Source organism: Anguilla rostrata, chromosome 9 (assembly GCF_018555375.3).
Source record: "Anguilla rostrata isolate EN2019 chromosome 9, ASM1855537v3, whole genome shotgun sequence".
Taxonomy (NCBI): domain Eukaryota; kingdom Metazoa; phylum Chordata; class Actinopteri; order Anguilliformes; family Anguillidae; genus Anguilla; species Anguilla rostrata.
Genome location: NC_057941.1, coordinates 44,811,519 through 44,835,102, shown reverse-complemented (window position 1 = coordinate 44,835,102; position 23,584 = coordinate 44,811,519). Strand labels below are relative to the sequence as shown.

Genomic DNA, 23,584 nt, shown 5'->3' with positions numbered 1-23,584 from the left:
TGTGTGTTTTTCTCCTTCTTCTGTTCTTTCCCCTTCAGCAGGCTTTCTGTCCCCATTCTGTCTGTGTTGCGCTGTGCTAAATCAGCCCTGCTGCGGTGAGGTTAGCGTAGCCTGAGTCTGTGTTGATGCTCTGTAGTCATGGTGACGCTGATGGCGGTGGATGTCGTCCCAGGTCGAGGATCCGCCGCGAGCTCTTCATCGAGGAGATCCAGGCGGCGGCGGGGGAGGGCGGCTCCCCGTCGGCGCGGGTGGGCAAGGCGGGCGAGGGCGACAGCTGCGACGGCACCGAGTCGGACGGCACGGTGGAGGGCCGGTCCGCCGGCGGGGGCCCGGGGCCCGAGGAGTACGGGGCCGCCTCTGAGTCCGAGGGGCCCGCCGACCACAAGGAGGAGGGGGGCCCGGGGACGCCGGCGGCCCGCTCCCCGGCCCCGCACGACCCCGCCGCCGGCGCCTCGGCCTCCAGCGCGCCGGGCACCAGCGGCCACCAGGGCGGCGCCATCGGCGGCCTGTTCAGCTTCCCCGAGGCGGCGCCCGCGGCCGCCAGGAACCCCAGGGACAGCAGCCTGCGCAAGAAGAAAGCCGCCAACCTCAACAACATCATCCACCGGCTGGAGAAGGCGGCCAGCCGCGAGGAGCCGTCCGAGTGGGAGTTCTGATGACACCCCCCCCCCCCCTCCCTTAGCCCCTCCCCCTGCCCCCGCCGGCCGTCGCCGGGGCAACCGGGGCTGCGCAGCTGTGGCCAGGCCGTCCGGCCTCTCTCACATCGTCTTTTCTTAAGAGGGAGAAACGGGGAAAGTTGAAAAAGAGAAGAAAATAAAGAAAAGTTTCTTTAAAAAAAGCACTTAAAAGCCCTGCTGGCCACAGGGCCCCAAACACCATCGGCCATCGGTGCGAAAAAAAAACAAACGATACCGGACTCTGAACTATGGAGCATTAATTCCCGTATATATATTTTTTTCTTTTTCTTTCGCAGTTTCAGAGATGAAAACTGTCAGGAAAAAAAAGCAATTTATTCGTTTGTTTTTGTTTTTTTTCCTCGGAGAGGTTCGTTGGCCGCCCCGGAGTGTTTGGGAAAAGGCATCTTCTCAGCGATATTTTTTCGCACTGTCGAGCTGAATAACTGTTACAGCGTTCGCCTTTTTCCCTCTTTGTTCTGTGTGTTTTCCTTAGAGGTTCCGTTTCGTTCTTTTTTTTGTTTCTTCGTTTTTTGTTTTGTTTGTTTGTTTTTTTTATTTCTCCAGTGCATTTGTTTGGCTACACATCAAGAAGAGTAAAACGAAGAAAAATCGCGAACAAAAGCCAAGCACTTAGAAATACACGGGAGAAGGACCGAGTCCATCCTTCTGCTCGTCTCTGCAGTACTCTCCATTAAGCTGGCCATATAATGGCCGTGGACCTCCAGTACACTATGGACTACTTTTAGAAGGAATCAGCATTTTTTTCAAATTCTTTTTCTCCTAGGAGGAAGAAAGAAAGGAAAAAAAAAACACCTTTTTATAGCAATTTGGTTGCCACTAAGAGATTGCACAGTCTGCCGACTCTAAACGATCCTAGTTTGGGATTCCTAGGTATAATGGGAGGCGAAACAAACAAAAAAAAAAAAGACAAAAAAATAATAATGAACACTTGCTGTTTTAAAACTTTGAAAAGGAATAATGAACGAATCACTTTAATTCACATATTTTTTAACTTAAAAAAACAAAAAGGTCATGTCAGGACAAACAAAAAATCCGAAAAAATCTTGTGGTAGCTGACTTAGTGTTATTTCTCGTAAGTGATCTAGAGCTCTTTGATAAGTAGTGCACATTTATTTCATAGCTTTAACTGACATCTGGATCTGTACACGGGCCATCAGGAGAGTCTGTTTAATACACTCCGTTTTAGGCCAAAAAAATATCAGGAAAGCTTAAATAGAAAAGAAAAAAAAACGTATGTACACATGGAGAAATATTTCAGTCTAGATATTTTTAAGACAAAAAAAAAAAAGAACCTGCTTTTTAAATCTATAACCACAAAAACCACACCCCTGAGACCTCATACTTGGGCAGGCAGTTGGACCTGGGGGCTGCAGCACTAAGCGGGTTTCGCCCGCGCCGTGGCGAAGCGGATCGATCGCGTTCTCTTCCTCCGTCCGGCGGGCGCGAGGAGAGAAGCGCCCGGCTGGCTTTACCACGCGCCCCCCCGAGCTCTCGGGCCGCGAACTCGCAACCCCCCCGCGACGTGCCCGCGGAGCTCGGAGGAGGACGCGCGGAGGACGCGGTGGCCCCCCCTATTTGAACTTACCGTTTGTGTACGTGTGTGTGTCATGTAAACCCCCCAAACCTCCCCCCCCCACGTCACGTGTGACCTTCACACGCAGCGCACGGTGCGTCTTAGGGAGAGGAGAGAGACCCGTGTAACTGACCCGTACGACCGGTTCCTCCTGGCGGGTTCTCCCTCTGATACGTATTCACAAAGGGCGCCATTTTGGCTCCTGTCTCCCTCTCGGGGAGCACAGATAGTAATAATAATCATGTGTATGTACACACACGTCACGTAGAGCTGAAAACTCTTGAAAACTCAAAGAATCGACCTTGGAAAGGCCGTCTGAACCGCTGCCCTTCCCGTTCCGCGAGGGGCGCAGGAGGAGCGTTTTCTTTGATACCAAAGCAGCCGATCACGTGAAGAGGTGCAGGCCCGCGCTCCGCCCGAATCCTCGAAAGAGGATCCGCCAGAGTCTCACTGCCAAACACACCCCCTCTCAAATACCCCCCCACCACTACCACCACCTCCCTCCCTGGCCTTTCCACATGCACAGAGTGCAGTTATGACAGATTACCCAGTCAGAGTTTTCACCCCCCCCCGCCTACTTCCCTTTGTAGAATGTTCTAGATAACGCCCGATCCCGTGCCCAAGTGAGTGATGTGAACGTGTGCTATAGATCAGCTCTGAGGAGTGTGGAGACGTCTCCGCGGTCTCTGCCGCCGGCGCTCCAGGTTTCCGTTTCTCGATTAACAGCAACTCGCCAAACTTCGGCCGCCCTTTGTGAATACGTTCAGCGGCATCAGCGGGCTTCGGTTACCCAAACAGCGCTGGGGGAAGGAGGCACCTCGCCTCCCCCCCCCCCCCCGGCGTGCGGGAGGTCCGATTTCAGCTTACTCCCGAGTCCTCTACCCCCCCCACCCACACCCCCACCCCCAATGCCACAAGCTCCCAGTGCCTGCCAGCCCACTGCCTCCCCCTCGTGTGTGTGTGTGTGTCTGTGTGTGTGTGAGGGTAGGGTTATGGCTGCGGCCTGGCCGTTCTGCCGTGTCCCGCCCTTGCGTGTGTGTGTGTGTGTGTGTGTGTGTGTGTGTGTGCGCACGCTCGTGCGCGTCACTCCAGTGTGTTTTATAACCGTGTGCGTTGCTTTTATTTGTACATACCTGCACACACGTAGAGTGCACAACTGCCACCCCTGCTTTCCTTATAAGCTGTTTTATCAGTTATATGACTTATGATGTAGCTCACCTTTAGGTTCCACTTATTGCCATATCTTTAGACGTAGATTACTTCAATATAGAAGTTTTCTTTTTTTTTTTGGTTTCTTGGTTCTGCTTATTTATAGGTGCTGTATTTTTCATTTTGATGTCTTATTTGATTTGATTTTTGTTAGTTTATGGAATTGTTTTGTATTTTATCGAAGGGATTATAAGGGGGCACGTTACATTTTTTTGTTTTTTTTTTTAGACTGATAGACTGCCGGCAGTATTGGGTAATACTTACAAGATGTAGTTGTCATACATGTATATTAATGAACTGAAGATTATTTTGAGTGTCATTTATATTGTTTTTAAAGAAATAAGTACGCAACCAATAATTATGATTAAGGTGATTGCATTGTATGGTGCTTTCGCAGTTCATGATTTCATGTTACACCTCTTAGTGCATTTTATCTTCACCGTTCATTTAAGCGATGTTTCGAGAGGGCGTGAGCAGAGCACGGAACACCTCAGCGCACTTGAATGAAATCCATTTGACATTTTGATTTTGTGTATTTATACGTTTTCTTAATCGTCGTCGGTCAGTCTAGAGCAGCACCGAGCGGCTTGTGGGCTGAGGAGCGCGGCGGCCAGGGTTTCAGAGCGGGGGGGCTTCTAAGCGGCTTCTAAGCCAAGAACCGGACCGAACTCAACGGAGCGGCTTCAAAGCCAAGGAGAGAGACAAAAGGGTTTTTGGAGCCTAGTACGGCTTTGGAGCCGTAGAGAGCAGTATCACTGGGCTTCAGAGCCATAGAGGGCAGGACTTGGGGCTTCAGAGCCTTAGACAGAAGTGTCTCTGGGCTTCAGAACCGTGGAGGGGCAGTACTTAAGTGGACTTTCGAGCAGCACCTCGGGGCTTCAGGTTGTCACCACCTTCTGTTCGGCGTCAGCGAATCACATTTGTTTCTGTGCTTTTGGGGCTGTCCTGGGAATAACATCCCGTGAGGGGGGGGGGAAGCATCTGTGTAGGCCTGTGAGGAATCACAGAATGCGAGCGGTGTCTCTGCAGTGAGAGAGCTGGACCGGCTTTGAGCTCCTCTTCCTGTGGCACTGCTGTGGCTGTCAGGGGCGTACAGGGGCAATGTCATCGGTTTGGCTAACGCGTGTGTGGCACTGCACAAGGCTTTTACCCAGAGTCACAGGTACACCGGCACTTGTACAATACTGTAAAGCACTTATGAGATTGATTAAATAATCAAATTAATCGGGGTGAGTTTTGACTCTACGTTGACGTATAGCGGAACCTTTGGTCTGGTATTTTAAAAGTATGAGCCTGTTGAGCGTGCCTAAATAAGCATGCACAGCGAAATAAGAATTTTGAATGCAGTGGCAGTTTTTATTTGTAGACGTACTGCCATTTTAAATGCAGTATATTAGTGACTTATGGTTAGTTCACGTTAAGATATTAGTCACTGTAAAAAATTTTTTTAAAAACAAACATGTGTACTCCTAATACAGCACATATTGGGATAGCCCTTGTAATGTACTATTCTAGTTTATTTTTATGTACTTAATGTTGTGAATTGTCTCTGATGTTTATATTAGCCGAATGAAAATTGAGATTAAACAATTTAAAAATTACAAGACGTTAGCCTTAACACTTGCAGCTAATGGTGTATAAAGCACAAGGGCTGCTCACTAGGACACTCTTAAAAAAGAGTTTAAATCCATTATAAATTTTAGTTCATGTGTTTCTAAAGTATCTAAACATTTTCTTAAGCTCATAATTAACTTTTCAAAAGTTTGAATTCAAAATTTCACGTTTCATCTCAAGAATTATTATACCTTTCACGTTTTTTTACTCTAGCTAGTTGTGAGTAACTTTTATGTCTTTGCATTTGCAGGACTACATTATGGGGCCATCTAGGGTTGTTCTTTGAAGCTGTATCACTAGTTTTCCGTATCGTTTAAATTTCATATCTGCTGTTTAAATTTGTGTCCGTATTTTGAAAATATGCCCTAAGGAAAGAGTTTTGCTGGACATAAGCACGGACCAATTAAATTGTCCTTACAGGCCATGGTTATGAGCTCTTGTTATGTCCAACCAATCTCTTTTCCTGGGTTTTTACATCTTTTGTAGGGCAACCCTAAGTTCCTTTTGTATGCATGTATATCTGACAGTAGCAGCACAGCAGCAACTTCCAAGCACTTAGAAGCATCTCGCCCTATAACAGGTGGTCTTTTTAAACCTCAGCACTGCAATAGTTGGGCCCTGCACATAGAGGATGATGGGAAATGTATGCTTGGAACACACCTGAGACCCGTTGCAGCCCAGCCTACAAAAGCAGCTCCTGCCTTTAACCCTTTGCGGTTATAAATGCCCAACCCCCTTCCCCCTCCTCCCCAGCTATATTTTGTTTTACCTCCACCTGCGAGGGAAAGGAGTAATGCAGTTACCCGTCGGCCTCGTCAAAACGAAGCACTCCCCTCCGTTTGCAGTCATCGCTCGTCCCCCCTTCGGTTCCAAACCGAGTCCTGCTGAGGGCTGGGCTGCGGTCTCGCCCAAAGCCGCGTTTCCGTAGAGACGCCACCTCCATTGACCTCGTCCTTTTGGCGACCGGGAGGAGAGAGTAGGTCGTGGGTACGGTCCTCTGCATTTACGACGCCATTTAAATATCCGGAGAACGGTTCAGCTGAGTTCTCCTTTAAAAAGCACAATAAAATTTCAGGGTTGGGGGTCATCACGGTTACATCTGATGCTCTGGTGTTGTTCTTGATGCCTAAATGTTTTTTTTGAGTCTAGTAGCCTTGGTTTCGAAACCGCACTGAGGAATACTGTCGTCAAGCATCAAACTGTTGTGATGTCGTCGTGCCTTGCCAGCGATCCAGACGCAGCGCGGTGTGTTAGCATTTCCTGGATTGCTCTTTAATGCAGTAAGAGGGGCTCTGAGGGGTCAGAGACCTCGCGTAGTAACACTTAGAATCTCGCTCTGTGCCAAGCCTTGTGCAGCTGCCTTTCCAAAAGCAAAACCCGAGTCCGTTTCATTGCCCTTGTACATCCTTACTGCCTCAGCGTTTATATTTTACACGCAAGCAACGTGCCTGCTGCGGTTTCCACTGACCCCCCACCCCCCATCCTGAACACTCCCACCCATCGCCCCCACTCGCACCCCACCATGGTCGTGTTTCTGCTCCAGCTGAGGTTAAGTGGGACCGTCTCCACGGCAACCCGAACTGCTGCGTCTTAGTTTAAGCCGGTGTTTCTGAATACTCGCTCCTCGTTAGGGAGCACGGTCTTCTTAACGTCCCATCAGTATTTACGCCTTGGTTACTGAAATAAAACGGGCGTAGACATTATTTATGTAGGCGTAGTATTTCTGTCTTCTCACCCATAAATTATAATGCTTTTTATTTACTCTGAGGCACACTCAAAAAAATCTTGTTTTGAGAATTGTGTGCTGGCCGTGTATGTATTCCCAGTTCATTCATTGCGATGCGCTTCTTTGAATTCTTTGTTTTTTACCTGAGATGACAAAAGCACAGGCTGTGTGATGTCATCACAAGGCCGTGAGCACCCGCCCATTTGAGCAGCAGTCTTGCTCATTTGTTCACGAGGACAGCGTCGTTGTAGGCAGGGCCTGTGTGTTCCAGGGACGTCGGGCGGGGGAATTTCCTTAAGCTGAATCGCTCATCGCCGCGTCGCCGTCGTCGTTAGATACGGCAGCGCTCGGGCGGGTGCGGCGGGTCAGTGGAACCCTGGGCGGGACGCCGGACAGAGGCCAAAAAAATCTGCTACCCGTCTTCCAGTTTGTGTACCGCCGCGGTGAGTGAACCTGAAGCCTCCGGGAGCGCTAGAGCGGTTTGTTGGAGCGTTAGCGGGTTTGTTGGAGCGTTAGCGGGTTTGTTGGAGCGTTAGCGGGTTTGTTGGAGCGTTAGCGGGTTCGAGGTGTCGGTTACAGCAGAGCTCAGCGCTCAGGTCTTTATCGGAACAGTGGGGTGGGGTAACAGCAGTGGCGCAGGTCTCGAGGCTGGCTGGGGGGGGGGGATTCACAGTCTCCGTGAGACCGTCAGTAGCGGAGCCTCATGTCCATAAGGTAAAGAGGGCAGCAAAGGGTCATTTCTATCAGTGCGGCCATGAAGCAGGGCCTGGGTTGGACTACAGGCTGCGGCTGGGAAATGTAGTTTTACACATCGCATTTTTCATTTAGCTATGGGATCCCGGGGGTGGTGGCGGGGTTGGGGGAGAGGGTTTGGCACCACACCCACACCCATACCCGTACTGCGGCCTCTGTCCACATTGTTCATCACGATGGCTGCTGGGTACGGGCCAGTTAAACTGTCAGCTCTTATGGATCGGACCTAAAAAGCACTGAGCTCAGGAGGAACGGTGTCCTGGTCTAGTGATGAAATATCTCCACAGACCGAGCGTTATTACCGAGATCCGCAGAAGCTTCGACTGTCATTTTTGATTTAACCACATCAGGACTTGTCTTCTGTTTTACGGTTTTGAACACCATCATTTGTGAATATATTATTTTGGGGAAAAAAATGAAGCAACCCCCTAATGTCCTTTTTTTTATTTTAAATAGAGGGAACCTTCTGCAGGGAATAGTGTTTTCCCCCAGAGAGAGCCGCTCCACCCATAACTCATTCTAAAAGCAGATCTGTCGTCTCCTTCACCTGCTGGAAACTGCCATTTTCTTTTGATGCGTGAAAACAGCCTCGTTTTTTACGAGAGGAGAAGATTCATGCGAGGCAGCGCGCATCGATTAGCGCGTCACATGGGTTCATCCCGACAGTTTTATCAAACTGCCGTTCCATTTTTTTGTGTTATTTGAATCCGTCGTGGGGAATTAGCAGTTTTCGGTTTGATGTTCTGTCGTTTCGGTGCACTCTGGGCACAACAGAAAACAAAAGGAAATGAACTCCTCACGCGATCTAGTGGAAACCAAATAACGGCGGTCAAACGGGTTTATTTTGTGTGTCGGCATTTTTTAAAGTCTCTGAAGGTCAGTAATTTGTTACAAGTTTCGAATTTTATGTAGTGTTTTTGAGACATAAGCTGGGGGGGGGGACCCCCCTCTTCTCCCCACTGCCTGCTGGGCCGGCGTACCCCTCAAGATCAGCGACAGCACCCCTTCACCTCCAGCGGAATAAAGCAGCGTTTCGTGGTCCTGCGTCGGTGTCCTGTGTCCGTACTCGGTCTGTTTCTCCTTGTTTTTAGAGCCCTGGTTTGTTGTCTGTCTTTGTTAGTTGCCGGTGACGAACCTGATGAAGGAGAGCTGCGTACGGGTTCACGTGGTGGCTGAAGTTGTGGCCCAGTTCAGACTGGCTCTCTCTGTATACTCTAAGGTCTGTTACTGGCTCTGGTCTGGAGCCCGGATGGCCTCTCTCTGCCTGCATGGTGTGGGAAGGAAAGCTTGCGTGTTTCGCTTCCTGTTACAACCTCACCAACCGCTCTGTCCAGTTTTAGCCAGCGGTACTTATAGGTCATATGTCAGTGGTTGTGGCGGCTTCAGCTCGAGCCCAACCTGCAAAAGGTCACGATTGGTCAGAAGAGGCGCTGGACCGTTGGTTTATTGGCGAGACGCAACCCCCCCCCCAGAGTTTGGGTGAAATTGAGAGCCCGGCGTGGCTACAGAGAAGCTGCTGACGCACAGGAGGAATGTGTGGCCGTGTTGGTACGGAGAGGCCTGAACTACGCAGACCGGAGATGCGATAGAGGAGGACAGAAAAACACGGCAGGTCGTATATAACATACAAGCAATATGGCGAATGGCCTGTATCTGGGTCCTGAGCGGTCCTGGGCCTCGGGAACAGCGGTTTTGTCCCTCTGCGTTCAAACGGTTTTTTTTTCGAATCAGTGCCAGTATTTCACAGGAGCGAGCCGAGCGTACTGAAGCCCCGGCGAGAGGCGGGGCTACCGTTAGCGTCGCGCGCACGCAGTCTGAATGCTGTACCGGGGGGCGGAGCCTCCCGCGTGTTCGTGTGTCACTTTGTGCATTTCCTCCAATAGCAGGGAAGGCGTCCTCGTCCGGGTTTGTCTGTCGTTCGCTCGTCTACAGTTTCCTGCAAGAGAACGGGTCAGATTTTTAGTCTTATGAAGAATATAGGGAGGGTAAAGTTTCATTTCAGACACAGACAGTGTGGCCATGAAGCAGGGTCAGGGTTGGACTACAGGCTACGGCTGGGAAATGTAGTTCTTGGGGGTGGTGGCGGGGTTGGGAGGGGGGGGAGGGGGCACCGCACCCATACCCACACTAAAGTGAGGTGGCTGTAGCATTCAGGAGCACAGACCCAAAGCAACACTGGTTTATACAAAGGGCATTTTGTCATTACAGTATTCTCTGTAGGTCACCATTTTGACACGGCGGATACGCACGACGGTGAATTAGAATCCTCAGTACCATCTGCTCTCGTACACGGTCTCTTTGTACCAGTTACTATATGGAATCGGCACGATTCCTTTGGACAAAATTCAGGATTTTGCCATTTGGAAATATTTTTCTATACAACTAATTGAGATTGTTAGAGATATTCTATACACTGTCATATAACATTGTACATATAAATGAATATATATCCTTAGAGTGTTTCCTCGAGCTGTATCGCATTTCTGTAGCTGGTTTTTTGTTTTCATTGTTTGAAGTATTAATAGTTTTTGTGAGTGACTAATGCAGAAACTGCGTTACCCACTCCAGTCTCCATATCAGGACAAAGAAACGTCAGACGTATTTTTTTTTCCTCTTTTTTCCTTTGTCTTGTGTGTCTGTGTTCATTCGTTTTGGTGAAATCTTAAGAAGCGGATTCCCGCAGCTGTTAAATAATTAACGGGAAAAGATGTTGAACATGAGACAGATGCTGGCTTGGGGCCGCCATTTGTTGACCTCTGTTAATTTCCAGTAGGGTTTTCTAATTGAGTTCCTCTGCACAGTATAAATAATTTTATGAACAGACCACCACCACAATCCCCCCCCCCCCCAATTTGTATGCAAATATTGTGCATCTGAATTAATTTTCTTGATTGAAATGAGAAGTGGCATATGGAAGGGAAATGGTTTTATCGTAGTATAACTGCTGTTGCAGTCCTGCCATCATGGAAGGCCAGCTGCAGTCAGAATTCACATCCATTGTATTTACACTCCAGAAGGGGGTTTTCCCCCCCTACCCTGCCCTCCCCTGGCTCCTGGTACGAAGCCCTGGGCAATAACCAGAGCCATTTGTAGGGGTGTTCAGAAATTCTCAAAGAGCGGAGTGGGTTTATTCAGTACTAAGTCCCTTCCAGGATGTATGTCTTTCAGATTTTTAAGCCGTGGTCCAAATTGTATTTATTATATTCATACTCGTTTGGCTTGATCTGGTCTGTGCACTCTGGTGCTGAAAGGGTTAAGATCTGTTTGTTAGTGAGGAAGGGCCAGTGAGCAGTAATTTAGCTGCATTGGAGTAGGAGCCAGAGTAGCGCTGTAAAGCTAGCCGTTTACAGTAACAGAGACCAGGCCTTCTGTTGTGTTAAGAAAGGTTTTTAAAAAATATATATATATATTAAGCATTTCCTTCTTAATTTTTAAGTACTCCATCAGAGATTTTTTTTTTGCTAATTGTGTGGCCGAGAAACGAGAAATTAAGGTCAGGGAAAAAAGGTAGCTAAGCCCCTCGGGCGTGTCGAGGAACGCCTCGCAGGAGCGTGTCACAGGAGCGTGTCACAGAGCGTGTCACAGCTCGCAGTTTTCGCAAAGCTGTTTACCTCGTATTCCTGTGTTTGTGTCTGTGGCAGGGAGGCCACGTCCGTGCCAGTGCGGTCCGCACTGTGGGAGCTCTCCTCAGGCAGGCACAGTTCTGTCCAGCTTCTGTGGGAAATGGAGCATCAGCGAGAGGGTTTAACTTTGTGATCTAATACGCTTTCCCATCCATGCATACAGTAGCATTTTCTGTTTCTGTACCCGCCTGCGGAAAATGAGGGACAATATGCACAGAACATTTTTTTCTGACCCCATTTTGGGGGGGGGGGGGGCCTTGGGCTAAGAGAGGATTTGAGGTACCAGCCAGGCACCGTTGGATATTTTTGAGCTTTTGCCCAGAACGGATGAGTTAGGGTTGATGCTTAATAAAAACTACATTTCCCACAGTGCCTTGCTACCGCTTTAACCTAGTGCCACCTGAGGTGCTGTTTTGTAGTCCGCGGAGAGCCCTCTCGACGTCGTGAGATAATATGCATTCGTTTCACCTCTCCGAGTGTAGCAATCAGAGACTTCCCTTCGCATGCCTGAGGTTCCACAGTGGCCCTTTTAATAACGGTTCTCGAATAAGATCCTGTCTTTCAAATCTTTGCTGCTCGTTCAGGCTGTTATCTGAGGCCAGGGCTAGGCTACACCAGGCTGGGGAATTTACCGTTCATCTTGTCCCTGCAAGTGTCTCTGTTTGTCAATAAATTATCTTTTTTTTTTTTCTCTTGTCCTCGCTGTCGTTATCTGATTTATTTTTGTCAGGCCGTATCCTGCTGCAGAGTCTTAGACCTCCGGAAGAGGCTGTTGTATAGAGATTTGCGTTGACAAATTGTATTTAAAAAAAGAGAGAGAGAGAGAGAGAGAGCTAGCTTTACTCGCTGCCAGTTTCGTGGCCCTATACAGTTTATCACTTTACTACTTAACCAGATTTATAAGCCGTCTTTTTCTACCAGAATATTTTTCTGCTGATGTCTTGGAAACAGGGACACTAATTTTATCAACAGTGGGGGGGGATATCTATGGTAAAGTTTTGTGGGTGGGGCGGGGATTTGGCCACGCCCACTCACGACTTTTTAAGTGCCAGAGGTCTCCAACCATCCAGTGTTGGAACAGGCAGACTTTACGATGGTCACAAAACGTTGTACGTGATATTCCAAAAAGTTACTGATCACGAATGGGGGGCGCACACAAAATCTCGATCAAAGACTTTGCCGCCATTTTGTACGGTTTGTACGATGCGTGTTACATTACAGAAAGATCTTCAGTTTCGTCCACTCCTCTGATTAAATCGGAACCCTCCCCAACCAAAAACCGTTATCGCCCGTTTGTAAATCTTTTTTAATTTTGTTTTTTAACGGAAGGGGGTAAAACACGATTTTATACCAAATAATAATGATATTTAATTTTTATTCCACTGTTGTAGAGCTTTGAACTGTTTTACATTGTTTTCCTAATAACTCCTATTAAATGAACTGCCATTGTTCAGCCATGCTTGTGTGGCTGGAGACCTCAGTTGTACAGATGTGGCTTCTATAGGATTTAAATTTTTCTTTTTTTTTTTTCTTTTTTTTTTTTGTGTCTTTTTTCGTGTGTGTGTATGTGTGTGAAGGTATTGTGATACTTTTCCCAGACTTCACATTGAAGTTTTGTTACCCTGATGTTACAGAAAAAAAAAGAAAAGGAAAAAAAAAAATCCAGTCAACCAAAAAGTGTCTTTCTCAGCGAAAGCAGCCGTTACATCGCAGTTCTCTTTTTTCTCAGTCACTCCATCCTGGAATAGTTGTGTATTTGTATGGGGGGCCGGACCGCCCCCCACCCCACCCCACCCCATGTCAGGCTGTGTCCCATTTGAATTTGTGTGTGTGTGTGTCTGTGTGTGTGAAACCTTGCACAGCACCTGTCATGTTGGGGCTGCGTCGTTTTTATCGTTATTTTTATTTTAATTTTTTTCTTATTTTCGGTGTTCTGTCTTGCATCGCAGCTTTTCGTGTGGAAACCTCACTCCCGTCGTCACCAGCTGATGCAGCCGTTTGTCTCTCTTAGCTCAGGTGGAAATGACTCTTTAGCAGAAGCTCGGAGTCCGTCCCACGCTCACGGTGACATCACGCTCCTGCTCTCTTGCCACTGATTAGAGAGAGAGAGAGAGAGAGATCACCCTCCCATCCACCCGGCACAAACACCCTTACTATGCCAGATCCCGTTTAGCCACTCTATTTTTGTACAACACGGTAAGAGGCTGCATGATTGTTGTCCTTTTTCCCCTCCCCCTTTTTTGTTTTTTTTTTTGTTTTTTGGTTTCGTTTTTTTTTTCCAACATTAAAATCGTGTAGTCTGTTCTCAGCACTGTAAAACAGTCCCTATTCAATATGGAGAAGCAATATCACTGTATGAAACTCACATTGTATTATTATTATTATTATTATTATTATTATTATTATTATTCACTAGCACCCTAGGTGTGATAATTGAAGTAAATATCTTTTATACAAACACAAATTTTGGCGTGTGTGGTTTGTTTGTTTCTGATTAAAGTGTGTCTCTGAGTGCATATGACATGATTCTTCCACCACTGCAGCACAAGCTTGGTCCACAATCGGGAGCTCAAAGTGAAACATATGAGGCCATGTATTTTAAAAATGATGACTACATAGAGCCAGTATTTATATACATATAGCCATTTTTATACAAAATTGTAAGGACGGAGTGTAGCACAGTGGGTAAGGAACTAGACTTGTAACCGAAAGGTTGCAGGTTCGATTCCCGGGTAAGGACACTGCCGTTGTACCCTTGAGCAAGGTACTTAACCTGCATTGCTTCAGCATATATCTGGCTGTATAAATGGATACAATGTAAAAGTTGTGTAAGTCGCTCTGGATAAGAGCTAAATGCCTATAATGTAATGCCTCTTGCATTCAGTAGGGGGCGACATCATGCAAAACACACAGGCGTGGGAATGTTCCGTCTCGCTCTTTTCAATGAACCCCAGAGGCAGTTTTAGAGATGGCCCAGTGTCTGTATTGGTCCTTGTCTCTGAGATGGTGTAGTCCGTCGCTCTGGCACTACCTACAGTGTGGAGTCGACCGTCTGCAGGAAGTGACTTCATTACTACAGTTTGGGTGATGTACCAATGAGACCCAGGTGCCTGGAACAAGACTCTGCTGTACTACATCAGTCTGTTGTTACTTCACCCCACATGATTATGGCATTACACCAGTTTACTTCCACCAGGGTCAGCCCTGTTACCCTGAATATTCCCTGGCTCTTATGTGTGGGTTATACAGACAGATCAGACACTTCTCCCAACACAAGGCCTGCGTGAAGATGGTTCTTACCAGAGGTGGAGAGTCCAGGGGTCAGAAAGTAGAAGTCCTGCCATGTGTTTCTTCCCCCCCATGACCTCAGCCAGCTGATTTCACTAATTAGTTCTACCTCCTGGTTGCAGAATCCTGGTTGATCCTGGGAACAACATACTAGGGTGGGCTTTGATTTTCTGAACTTGGGTTTTCCAGCTGTGAGTCTTACAGCACATGCTTTCTACATATTACAGTGCACAGCCATCCTCAGAAAAATATCCTTATTACTGTGGGAGATTGACGTGATGCGGTCAGATAAACTGTCCTCCTCCTAGCCTGTCTTCCATGGATAATAAACCATAAAATCCTCCGGTCTCTGGGACACCGCGGTTATGCCCTCCCCTGCTGCATTTGTCACTTCCTACTCCCGGGAACAGAGGTGGGAAAGCTGGAAGCAGCTCGTGTCTGAGTGCAGCTGTCATCTCCCAGCTCGGAGAAGAGCGGATCGCACGAGCGTCGCAACTATCCCGGGTCGTTTGGGGACAAAGCGGAGCTCTGGAAGGCCCGTGCGCATGTTACAGAAATTGTGAAAGCTTTCCAGTTTCTCAACTGCTAGGCAGGGCAAACACACGTTTCTGTGTTCATAAATACTTAGACCACCTATGTCCACCTTCTATTTTCAATAAGCAGTATTTCACACTTGCTGACTTAGTAGGCTATTAGTTAGTCTGTTCAGCATTGGTCCCCACAGGAGTGCATTGCAGGTGAAAATATACATAAAGTAAATCCACTGAACTCTTACATGGGTGAACAAGTCTACGTCTGCTTTACCCTTCGGGTGCTTTACAGAGCCTGTCGTGTCCGATGTTGTGCTCGTTACACCTCCGCTGTTTGGCGGGAATTCGTGAAATGCCGATGCTGCGACAGCCCTTTCCCTGAGTGAGAGATGTGGGTTAGATGTGAGATGCGCCACGCGTGATGTTAAGTATTTGCGTGGTGTCGAACGCTAGAATGGACACACAAAGTGTATGTTCCACTGCTTAATGGTATCTGACGTGAGTACGTGGACTGCACGTGGAAGAGCCGTATTAAATCCTCAGTCGTCATTCGTCTCTCAGTTCAAGCTGTGCACAGCACCACAGGCGAGAGGTGTTAGGAGTCACATCAAGTTCGTGCAGCGTCTGTGTAAAACGCATCCAGCGCTGCAGAAAAACCGCCTTGGATGAAAAATGGAAGCGGGGGTGTAACGGCACAAAGTCACGCGGATATTTATATAAAAAGCTATTCTCAGCTCGAATGAGAGTTCTCCGGCAAAGTAGGACATCTGAATTTGCTTAAGGTGATCAATCAAAATGCTTCTGCCATCTTAGCCAGGTGGTGGGTAACACACACGCGCACGCTTCCATATTCATAACCATTATCCTCAATAAGTCAGCGCGAGAACTTACAGCTGCATGTAATATTGGATTGCTGTCTGAAAAAATAAACGAAATATGATGATGTAGTACTGCCTCAAAAGTGGCCCAGTGGATCTCGCATAGATTTACATCCTCAATGTACTGTCAAGAAGGGAGGTTGAAGCAGGTCTTCTGGTGTGTGACTGTCTCAGACCGTTGAATGCTTTCAGTAGTGTGTCCTTATTCTGCCATTATGTCTCTTTAAAGGCCGGGATAAAAGAGCTTTCATGCATCCATTAATGAGTAAAGAAACCGACCTGCACCTCTCTTCTACTCTTCTTATCGGTTCTGAAAGACATACGTTATCTGTCCGTGTTTAATTAACCGCCTCCCCCGGGGCAAAGGCTGTCTGCCAAAAATGTCTTCATGAAATATTGCAGTCAGGCATTAGTGCGGCAGTCATCACTCCTGAGGACGTTGTAGGCTTGTATTTTAATAGCTACGCTTCAGTCGTCAAAACCTATTGACATCATTATTACCCTTAGCATAAAAAGAGAGTAGGACACCTTTGTAGAGCAGCTTCTTTTTAAAGCCGCGTTTGATTAATCAATGGGATCATTTAAAAACTTTGATCTGACTGCTGAAGAAATAAATATTTCTTTGATGTCTCATATACTCATCTTTAAACTGCTGACGTTGGCCCAGACCAGCTGAACCGTTAAAACACCAGATATAGACGCACCGACACTTGAGGTGAGATTCCATACTACAGCCAGGAGAGGGAGCCAAAGCTGCATCTTCTGGTGCGCTAACAAAATACAATATAATAAAACACAACACTGAGCTTCCAAACTACAACCAGGAGAGGGAGCCAGAGCTATATCTTCAGGAATTCTGTGGCACAAAATGTAATATACAGCTATCTCAGTGTTTTATTGGTATAGATTTGGTTCATTGTTGCATTTTACTATCGCATATCCTTTTACGAGCTGGAACGTGCAATTTGAATGATTTGAAAGTCATCGTGATTGCTATTTTCATATAAAAACCTTACAGCTGTTCTGAAAGCTGGTGTGATTATATCACATTATAAAACCCATGAAGCCTGCTATATTCTCCCATCAAGTAAGTAATCCATATACAATATATAAAAATGTGGAGAATCCTGCAAAAGTAATAAACATTCATTAGTAACAATAATTCTAACACTCTTTTAAGCACTGCACTGAACTTTTGGTGACTGCTCCGGTACATTTAGGCCTTGATGCAGAATTCTTGCAAAGTCAACGCAAAAGATACATAATATGTATAAAAATATTCCCTTGATTTATTTACAGATATGTACTGTATGCTGTTTATTAAAATAGCGATTGAGGACAAATTTGTGAACATCTTCTGGTCAAATGTTTTTGATGTCCAATTGATTATTGGAGCCACACCCACAGTTAGATTCATTTTCCTGCATATGTAAGCTTGCCCTTCAGTGCCTGTTTTTTTTGCATGTCCCTAAGATGTCTCCATGGCAACAGAGCCTTGTTATTTGGAATCCTTGCCGAAAGTTCCTTGCAATGATTCCCTGTGACGGCTGCTTGCTGATTCTTAAGTCATGTGATGCAATCCAGCCAATCGTACTCAACCAAAATCCTTCTGATCCCCTCCACTACCCCACCCCCAGCACCTGTTATGCTGGATTTCTCTCTGGCTGGCACTGTTCTTACGCTCAAAAGCTCTACACTACAGGGCTGGTGGTGTAGTAGTTGCACTTTTTACATCATCAAGCTTCTCAATGTACAGCATTTAAAATTACTTCCAGTTCCATTTTGTGGGAATACTGTCTCTTTTTTTTTTTGTCTGCCTGTTCTGATATTTCCTTTTACACCATTTCTTTGACACTCTTACAGTACTTCTGTTCTTGATGACGCACCATTAATGGGTCAAAGACCTTGTTCTGAATCTTGATGAAAATGGATGTTTCTTTTCAAATGGTCAGTAATCTGCTGGAATGCTTTACTGGTGGCTAAAAGGCTCACGTATTCCAAATAAAGTATTTGAGCGAGGACTGCCAAGCATCCTCTCCTGCAGCAGCCTGATTACAGAGGTCACAGGTCACAGGTCACAGGTCACATGCACCTTTGGGCAGCAGGGACACGCCCTTGGGGAGAGATACTTAAATGTCTCACTCTGCTTTGCACTCATAGTATGAGTCCGATAAATCCTCCATTTGCTGAAGAAATCAAGCAGGCGTCTGTGCTAATAGCCAACAACTGGCAATTAGAATCATTTGTATAGTTAATGCAATACTATCAGGATATGGAGAAACAGCGAGATTTGTGTATTTGATTCGTTCGCCAGCACTGTGATCCTGGCAAAGTATGACCAATATACAAATATCGTATAAGGTCAATTAGTGTTTCACATTATTGCTTATTAGATAGGTAATTAGGCTTGGAACAAGTGTTAACCTAGCAAATGATAATATCACTACGTCAGCTGAACCAGAAAAGGTCAGATCGTGTGATTGCTGCTAGAGCCCTGTATCAATTGCTCAGTCAGAACTGCTGGTTCACGTCCTGCTGAGTCAGGGATAGAGCTGCCGTCAGTCCTGTCATAATTACAGGAAAGAACGGCTGGTTTGATCGAGCAATAGTATCCACTCTAAGCAGTGGTCAAACTGCCAGGAGGCCGTGTGATGCTTTATTCAACATAATGCCTATTGATCAATTATATCAGCCATATGTTACTGATGAGCACAGATTAAGAATTTATTGACAATGCGTCTAGGTCGGTCACACAACTGCACTATTCACAAATATTTACTAATATTAATCAGATTCTAGGCTGAATGAACTCATACCCGGCCTCATGGCAACGAGTTGACACCACTGCTTAGAAGAGGTGACTTACTTCGCACGTTTGACAGTCATAACAAATCTGTGTCTTTGCCTCGGTACAAGGAGGATCAGTGATCTTCTGCCCACCATCATGCAGGTAATATGACACAGATTAGTTCTGTTGACACATATTCCCCCAAGCAAGCTTCATATTTAGGGTTTCTCCATCCAGCAAATACATGGCAACTTGAAGGGTGTGATGTGTGTGTGCGTGTGTGTGTGGGTGAGAGTGTAAGTGCGCGTGCGTGTGTGTGTGTGTGATAGCCCAGCCAGCCTGGCGTTAACATATATTGATTTGCAAGCATTTTATTTGTGGTGTTCTCTTCTTGGCCATATCAAGCAATAGCTACTCTGATAACCCAACTGCCTAATTCTGAACATGGTAATCAGTGTTCCTTGGCGGCCATTTTATAGGCTGCAGTGCTTGTTCTGGTTTTGGGAAAGGGGCCTGAAGTGAGTGCATGAGCTGGTGATTTTTTTTGTCTCTCTTATTGCTCTGTCAGCATCTCGGCAGACTTTATGGTGAAGCATGTCAGGCAGCCCATAGCCTGTAACTGTCAAGGCGCCAGGACCAATCCAATGAAAAGACGGATAGATTGACGTATTGATTCTCAATCCTCTAAAGTACATTTAGTCTTCAACCAATATCAGGAAATTCCCTCAGACAGTTTCCCCTCCAGCCCCCACCCCCACATACAGCGCGTCCCTCGACATAGAGAGGTTTTCAAGATCACTATCCTACAATGCACTTGCTATTAATGGCAGTGAGCCAGATTTGCAGGCCTGTAAGCGTTGCTGCTGTCAGCTTTGGGGAGTGACTGTACGACGAGGTCTCTTCCGAAATCGTCGCGGCGCGTCGGCTGCGCGTCAGTTGGAGATTACGCGTTTCCCACATTTCCCGTGAAGCTAAGATGGTCTGGCAGCGGGATCGACGGGCGGCCGTCACCCACACGTAGCTTCCCGCGAGGAGGAGGACGGCGCCCTCCCTCTGCAGATCCCCGATCTCTCCACACCTCAAAATTATCCATCGCCGCGGCTGCTGTTGTTATGGGAACAGCCAGCCGGCCAGAAGGCTTCCTTGGAAGCAGACCAGAAATTTATGTGACCCCCCCCCCCTCCCCACACACATACACACACGCGCGCACACACCCCGCAACCTCGCTCTCTCTCAAGACAGATCCGCGCTCGCTTTGGAAGCGCGCTGTCGCTTCGCGTCCCCGTCGCGGAGAGGAAGCCTCTTTTCCCCTGAGGGCGCCGGCGCTGTGAGACTCGCCGTGTTTACGTTTCCTTCTGCTGAGAAAAAAAAATCGCTTCAGATAAATACGTGCTGGGGTACATGGCTCTGTTCATACTTGAGGATGTGGGTTTCGTGTCGGCGAAATGAAAGGTGCTTGCTCGTGAGAACGTGTAGGTTTACTCCGTTATTCAAAATGTGATGTTTTAGCTTCCCCAGTCATTCAAAAAAAAAAAAAATTATTTTTATTTTTTAAAGCCATGTGCGTCTACATATAACCACATAACCCTAATACAACGCGTGGAAGTTATTGACGAGGCAGCTTCCAGCCAATCAGGTCTGCAGGATGAGAACACACAGGCAATGCCCTGCAGACGTGGAAAATCCAGGTTCAGAAAGTAAAATTCCTCCCCAGCATTATCCAATTGCTTGGATTTGCTAATTAGCACAATTCTTCAGCCAGGATGTAGAACTATTTGGTGAAATCAGCTGGCTGAGTTCGTGGGTGGAAGGAACACATGACAGGATTTTTACTTTCTGGCCCCCTGGACTTTCCATCTCTGATGCCCTAATTGGGTGGTGAACAGTTACCGTTGGGGTTCCCCCTTCAGCCCAGCTAGCCCAGTTGCCTGCAGGTTTCTCAGGACACATTGCTATGGTCGTGGGGCCAGGTGTTCAGCATCAGCTCCTGTTTTGTGTCCAGTCCTCTTTTGAGCACCATGTTGTACTCCTATCTGAAAGTGCCATAGAATGTGATTGTCCGTAACATAATGTGAGTGTTTCCTGCCTCTCGCCCAATGCATGCTGGGATAGGCTCCAGCACCCACTGTGACCCTGCCCAGGATAAGCGGGTATAGATAATGGATGGGTGGATGGATGGATGGATGGATGGATGGATAATGTGAGTGAACACCTGTTTGCAGCTCTTCTCTAGCACATAGCAGTCCACACGTGTACACACGTGCCTCTGTTGTCACTGCTCTTGTAATACCAGCTTTTAAGGTGCTCCTCATGCCTTGATGGCCCTGCCGCTCCCCCTGGATAAGAACATCCTCTAAATGAATAAATTATAATAATGACATGATGACCTCTTATGACGCCGCCTCTTCCTGAGCCTTCCAGTATCTTAGAAACCTATAAATCAATAGCAGGCGCATTCACGGACCGCTATACTGTACGATGAGTAAGGACAGCATTGCCACAGAATCGAACGCTGATAAAAAATGGAGCAGATGGACACAATTGTTTCTGGTCTTGATTTGGTCTTGTTGTTTGAACATTGGGCTCAGCTGAGCCGGCTCAGTCTGACTGCACATCACTGAAGGGGTTCAATTTGAATATCTCACTCTACCTCATACACATCATTCCTCTGGATCTATTTCCCCAGGTATATTGGAATTCTATGGATGTCTGTGGTTTCAATAAAACCTTTGTAAAATGAGCCATGCACTGCATTTTATATACAGTGGTGTATGTGCTGTAGATGCAGATGACTTCTGTATGGCTGCACTATTGACTTCCTTGTTCCCCGGAATGTGTTTGTAGTTTATCTTGCTACAGTATGTTTTATTCATTTTACTAACATGTGGCATATGCATTCAGTTGGATATTAATGCTCCTGTCATTTTTTGAGAAACATAAAATTTTAAGTGCTGGGAACTGAACATCATAGGAAAGGTTTAGTGGGACATGCCAACAACGTTTTTAAGGAACTGAACTGACAGATGAAGTCTGTACAGAGGGAGGCCCTCCTGTTATTCACTTTAAAAGCATGACTTTGTTTCATATTTCACCAAAGGTGCAGTTCCTGTAAGAACTGAGAGAATGCAGATGCTCCCTGTTTTGAACGGCCATCAGGAGCTTGAGAGACAGCTGTCTGAATCCAGAGCTCCCCAGAGAGCAGAATGCAAAGTCATGTGTCTGCTCAAATCAGCCGCCTGTCACTTCAGAACTCGTTACCGTCTATTAGTTCCCTGATGCGGCACTGCCTGAGCAGTGTGATGAAGACACATGTGGCCTATGGTTTTGTCCCCTTACAGCAAGGAGGCACACTGCAATATATTGAAATGCATTGCATTATGAAGATTAAAAGAGATACTGAAACACTTCTTAATATATGAGCATATTTGCTAATTATTGACATCTTCAAATATTGCAATTTACTCATTTAAGAAAATGCACCACTGTGAAATATATGTATGGCCTTTTTAAAAAATAAAAAAACATACATATTTGCGATATATATTGTTGTTAACTACAGTAGAGGTCTGTTGAATGTTGTATGACTTCATAGTGAATCCATGGTAAATGCTTACTACTAAGTGGATTTAAAATGGATTTATGTACCATGTTTTGTAACATAAAGCTCATTCAACTGACAGTTAGGCAACACTGCTGTACTGATTTGAAATTCTTTGTAGAAGTGGATCCTGACAAATTCAAGGATCAGATTGACAGAGGTTAGCGTGTGACTCTGCTTCCTCTCCGATATAAAACTGCCGGTGACAGTGACACTAGATAAGGACGCTGCGGTCCGATGGTAAGTGTGAGAGTCATTCATCATCACAAGAGGCAGCACAGGTGTGCTGAACTTGCTGCAGTTGCTTCTTATCATCTGCACTGGATCTATACAGATGTAGGGCCAACTTCTTTGGGGGGGGGGGGGTTAATATTATATTACAACAACTTTTCGAAACTGCAGAGAAGAAGCGAGAATGCTTCCATGCTTAGGATGCCTTTTTGATTGCCATACAGAATTACTTCCGGTGAGTGCGGTACAGAAGTGGATTTCCTACTGCTAGCTAAACTGTGTTGTGTTCTGTGTGTAATGTGATTGATTTGTCCTTGGTATGTTGCAAGAAATGTAAGTAGCTGAAAAAAGTTCCAATCTGAGTCATCTGATGATAAAGTACTGTTGAATCTTTGAGGAAGGTCGTAACCCTGAATTTGCTTCAGTAAGACACACACCTACATACATATAACCATACTCTACAGGTCACACTGGTTGTGTGTATTAAGAAAGCAAGATGTCTGTTTTAGTTGTGACTATTATTCAAGGGAGGAAATAATTGTTGGTATGTTTATAATTTTAAAAGTAATTAAATAGGTATTGTTTTAATAATATGTATTATATATTATATTATAAGATATATATATATATATAATATATATACAATACATATAATATACATATATATATATATATATATATATATATATATATATATATATTTCAGTGTATTCACATATTCAAAAAAATCAACCGTTCACATGTTTCGTTGTGCCATTTTCGGAGAATGGTTGTATGTAAGTTTTTGTGAATCAGAAATTAAGTTCCTTTAGATAAAAGAAACATTACGCCTCTTTGTATGTTTTCAAAACAGTGTAGGGATGCTACAATGGTGCATCATATTATCGATGCCTTAAATCGCTTTGAATTAATGAATTATGGCCTGAGCTCGCGTTGCATGTTGCTGTTTTTAAAAAATTAGGGACCGTAGTTAAATATAGTGCAAGGAAGCCTTGCATTGGAAATCGAAATCAACGCCAATACGGCACGTCTCCTTTAAAACAGGCGGCAACGTCTGCTAGATAGATCACAACCA

At 46.0% G+C, this 23,584-nt stretch overlaps 1 protein-coding gene across 4 annotated transcripts in view; it reads left to right on the top strand.

Moving 5' to 3' along the window:
* The window catches only part of cux1a (cut-like homeobox 1a), a 191,956-nt gene extending 178,296 nt beyond the window's left edge, over window positions 1–13,660 (top strand). For 2 of the 4 annotated variants that reach the window (XM_064352371.1, XM_064352369.1), the window contains one exon: window positions 173–13,660. In XM_064352371.1, the coding sequence (XP_064208441.1) occupies window positions 173–656 (484 nt within the window). In that variant the 3' untranslated portion in view covers window positions 657–13,660. Of the gene's footprint in view, window positions 1–136 lie in introns of all 4 variants that reach the window. The other 2 variants (XM_064352370.1, XM_064352372.1) reach the window with 2 other exon arrangements.
* Window positions 13,661–23,584: the final 9,924 nt, after the last annotated feature.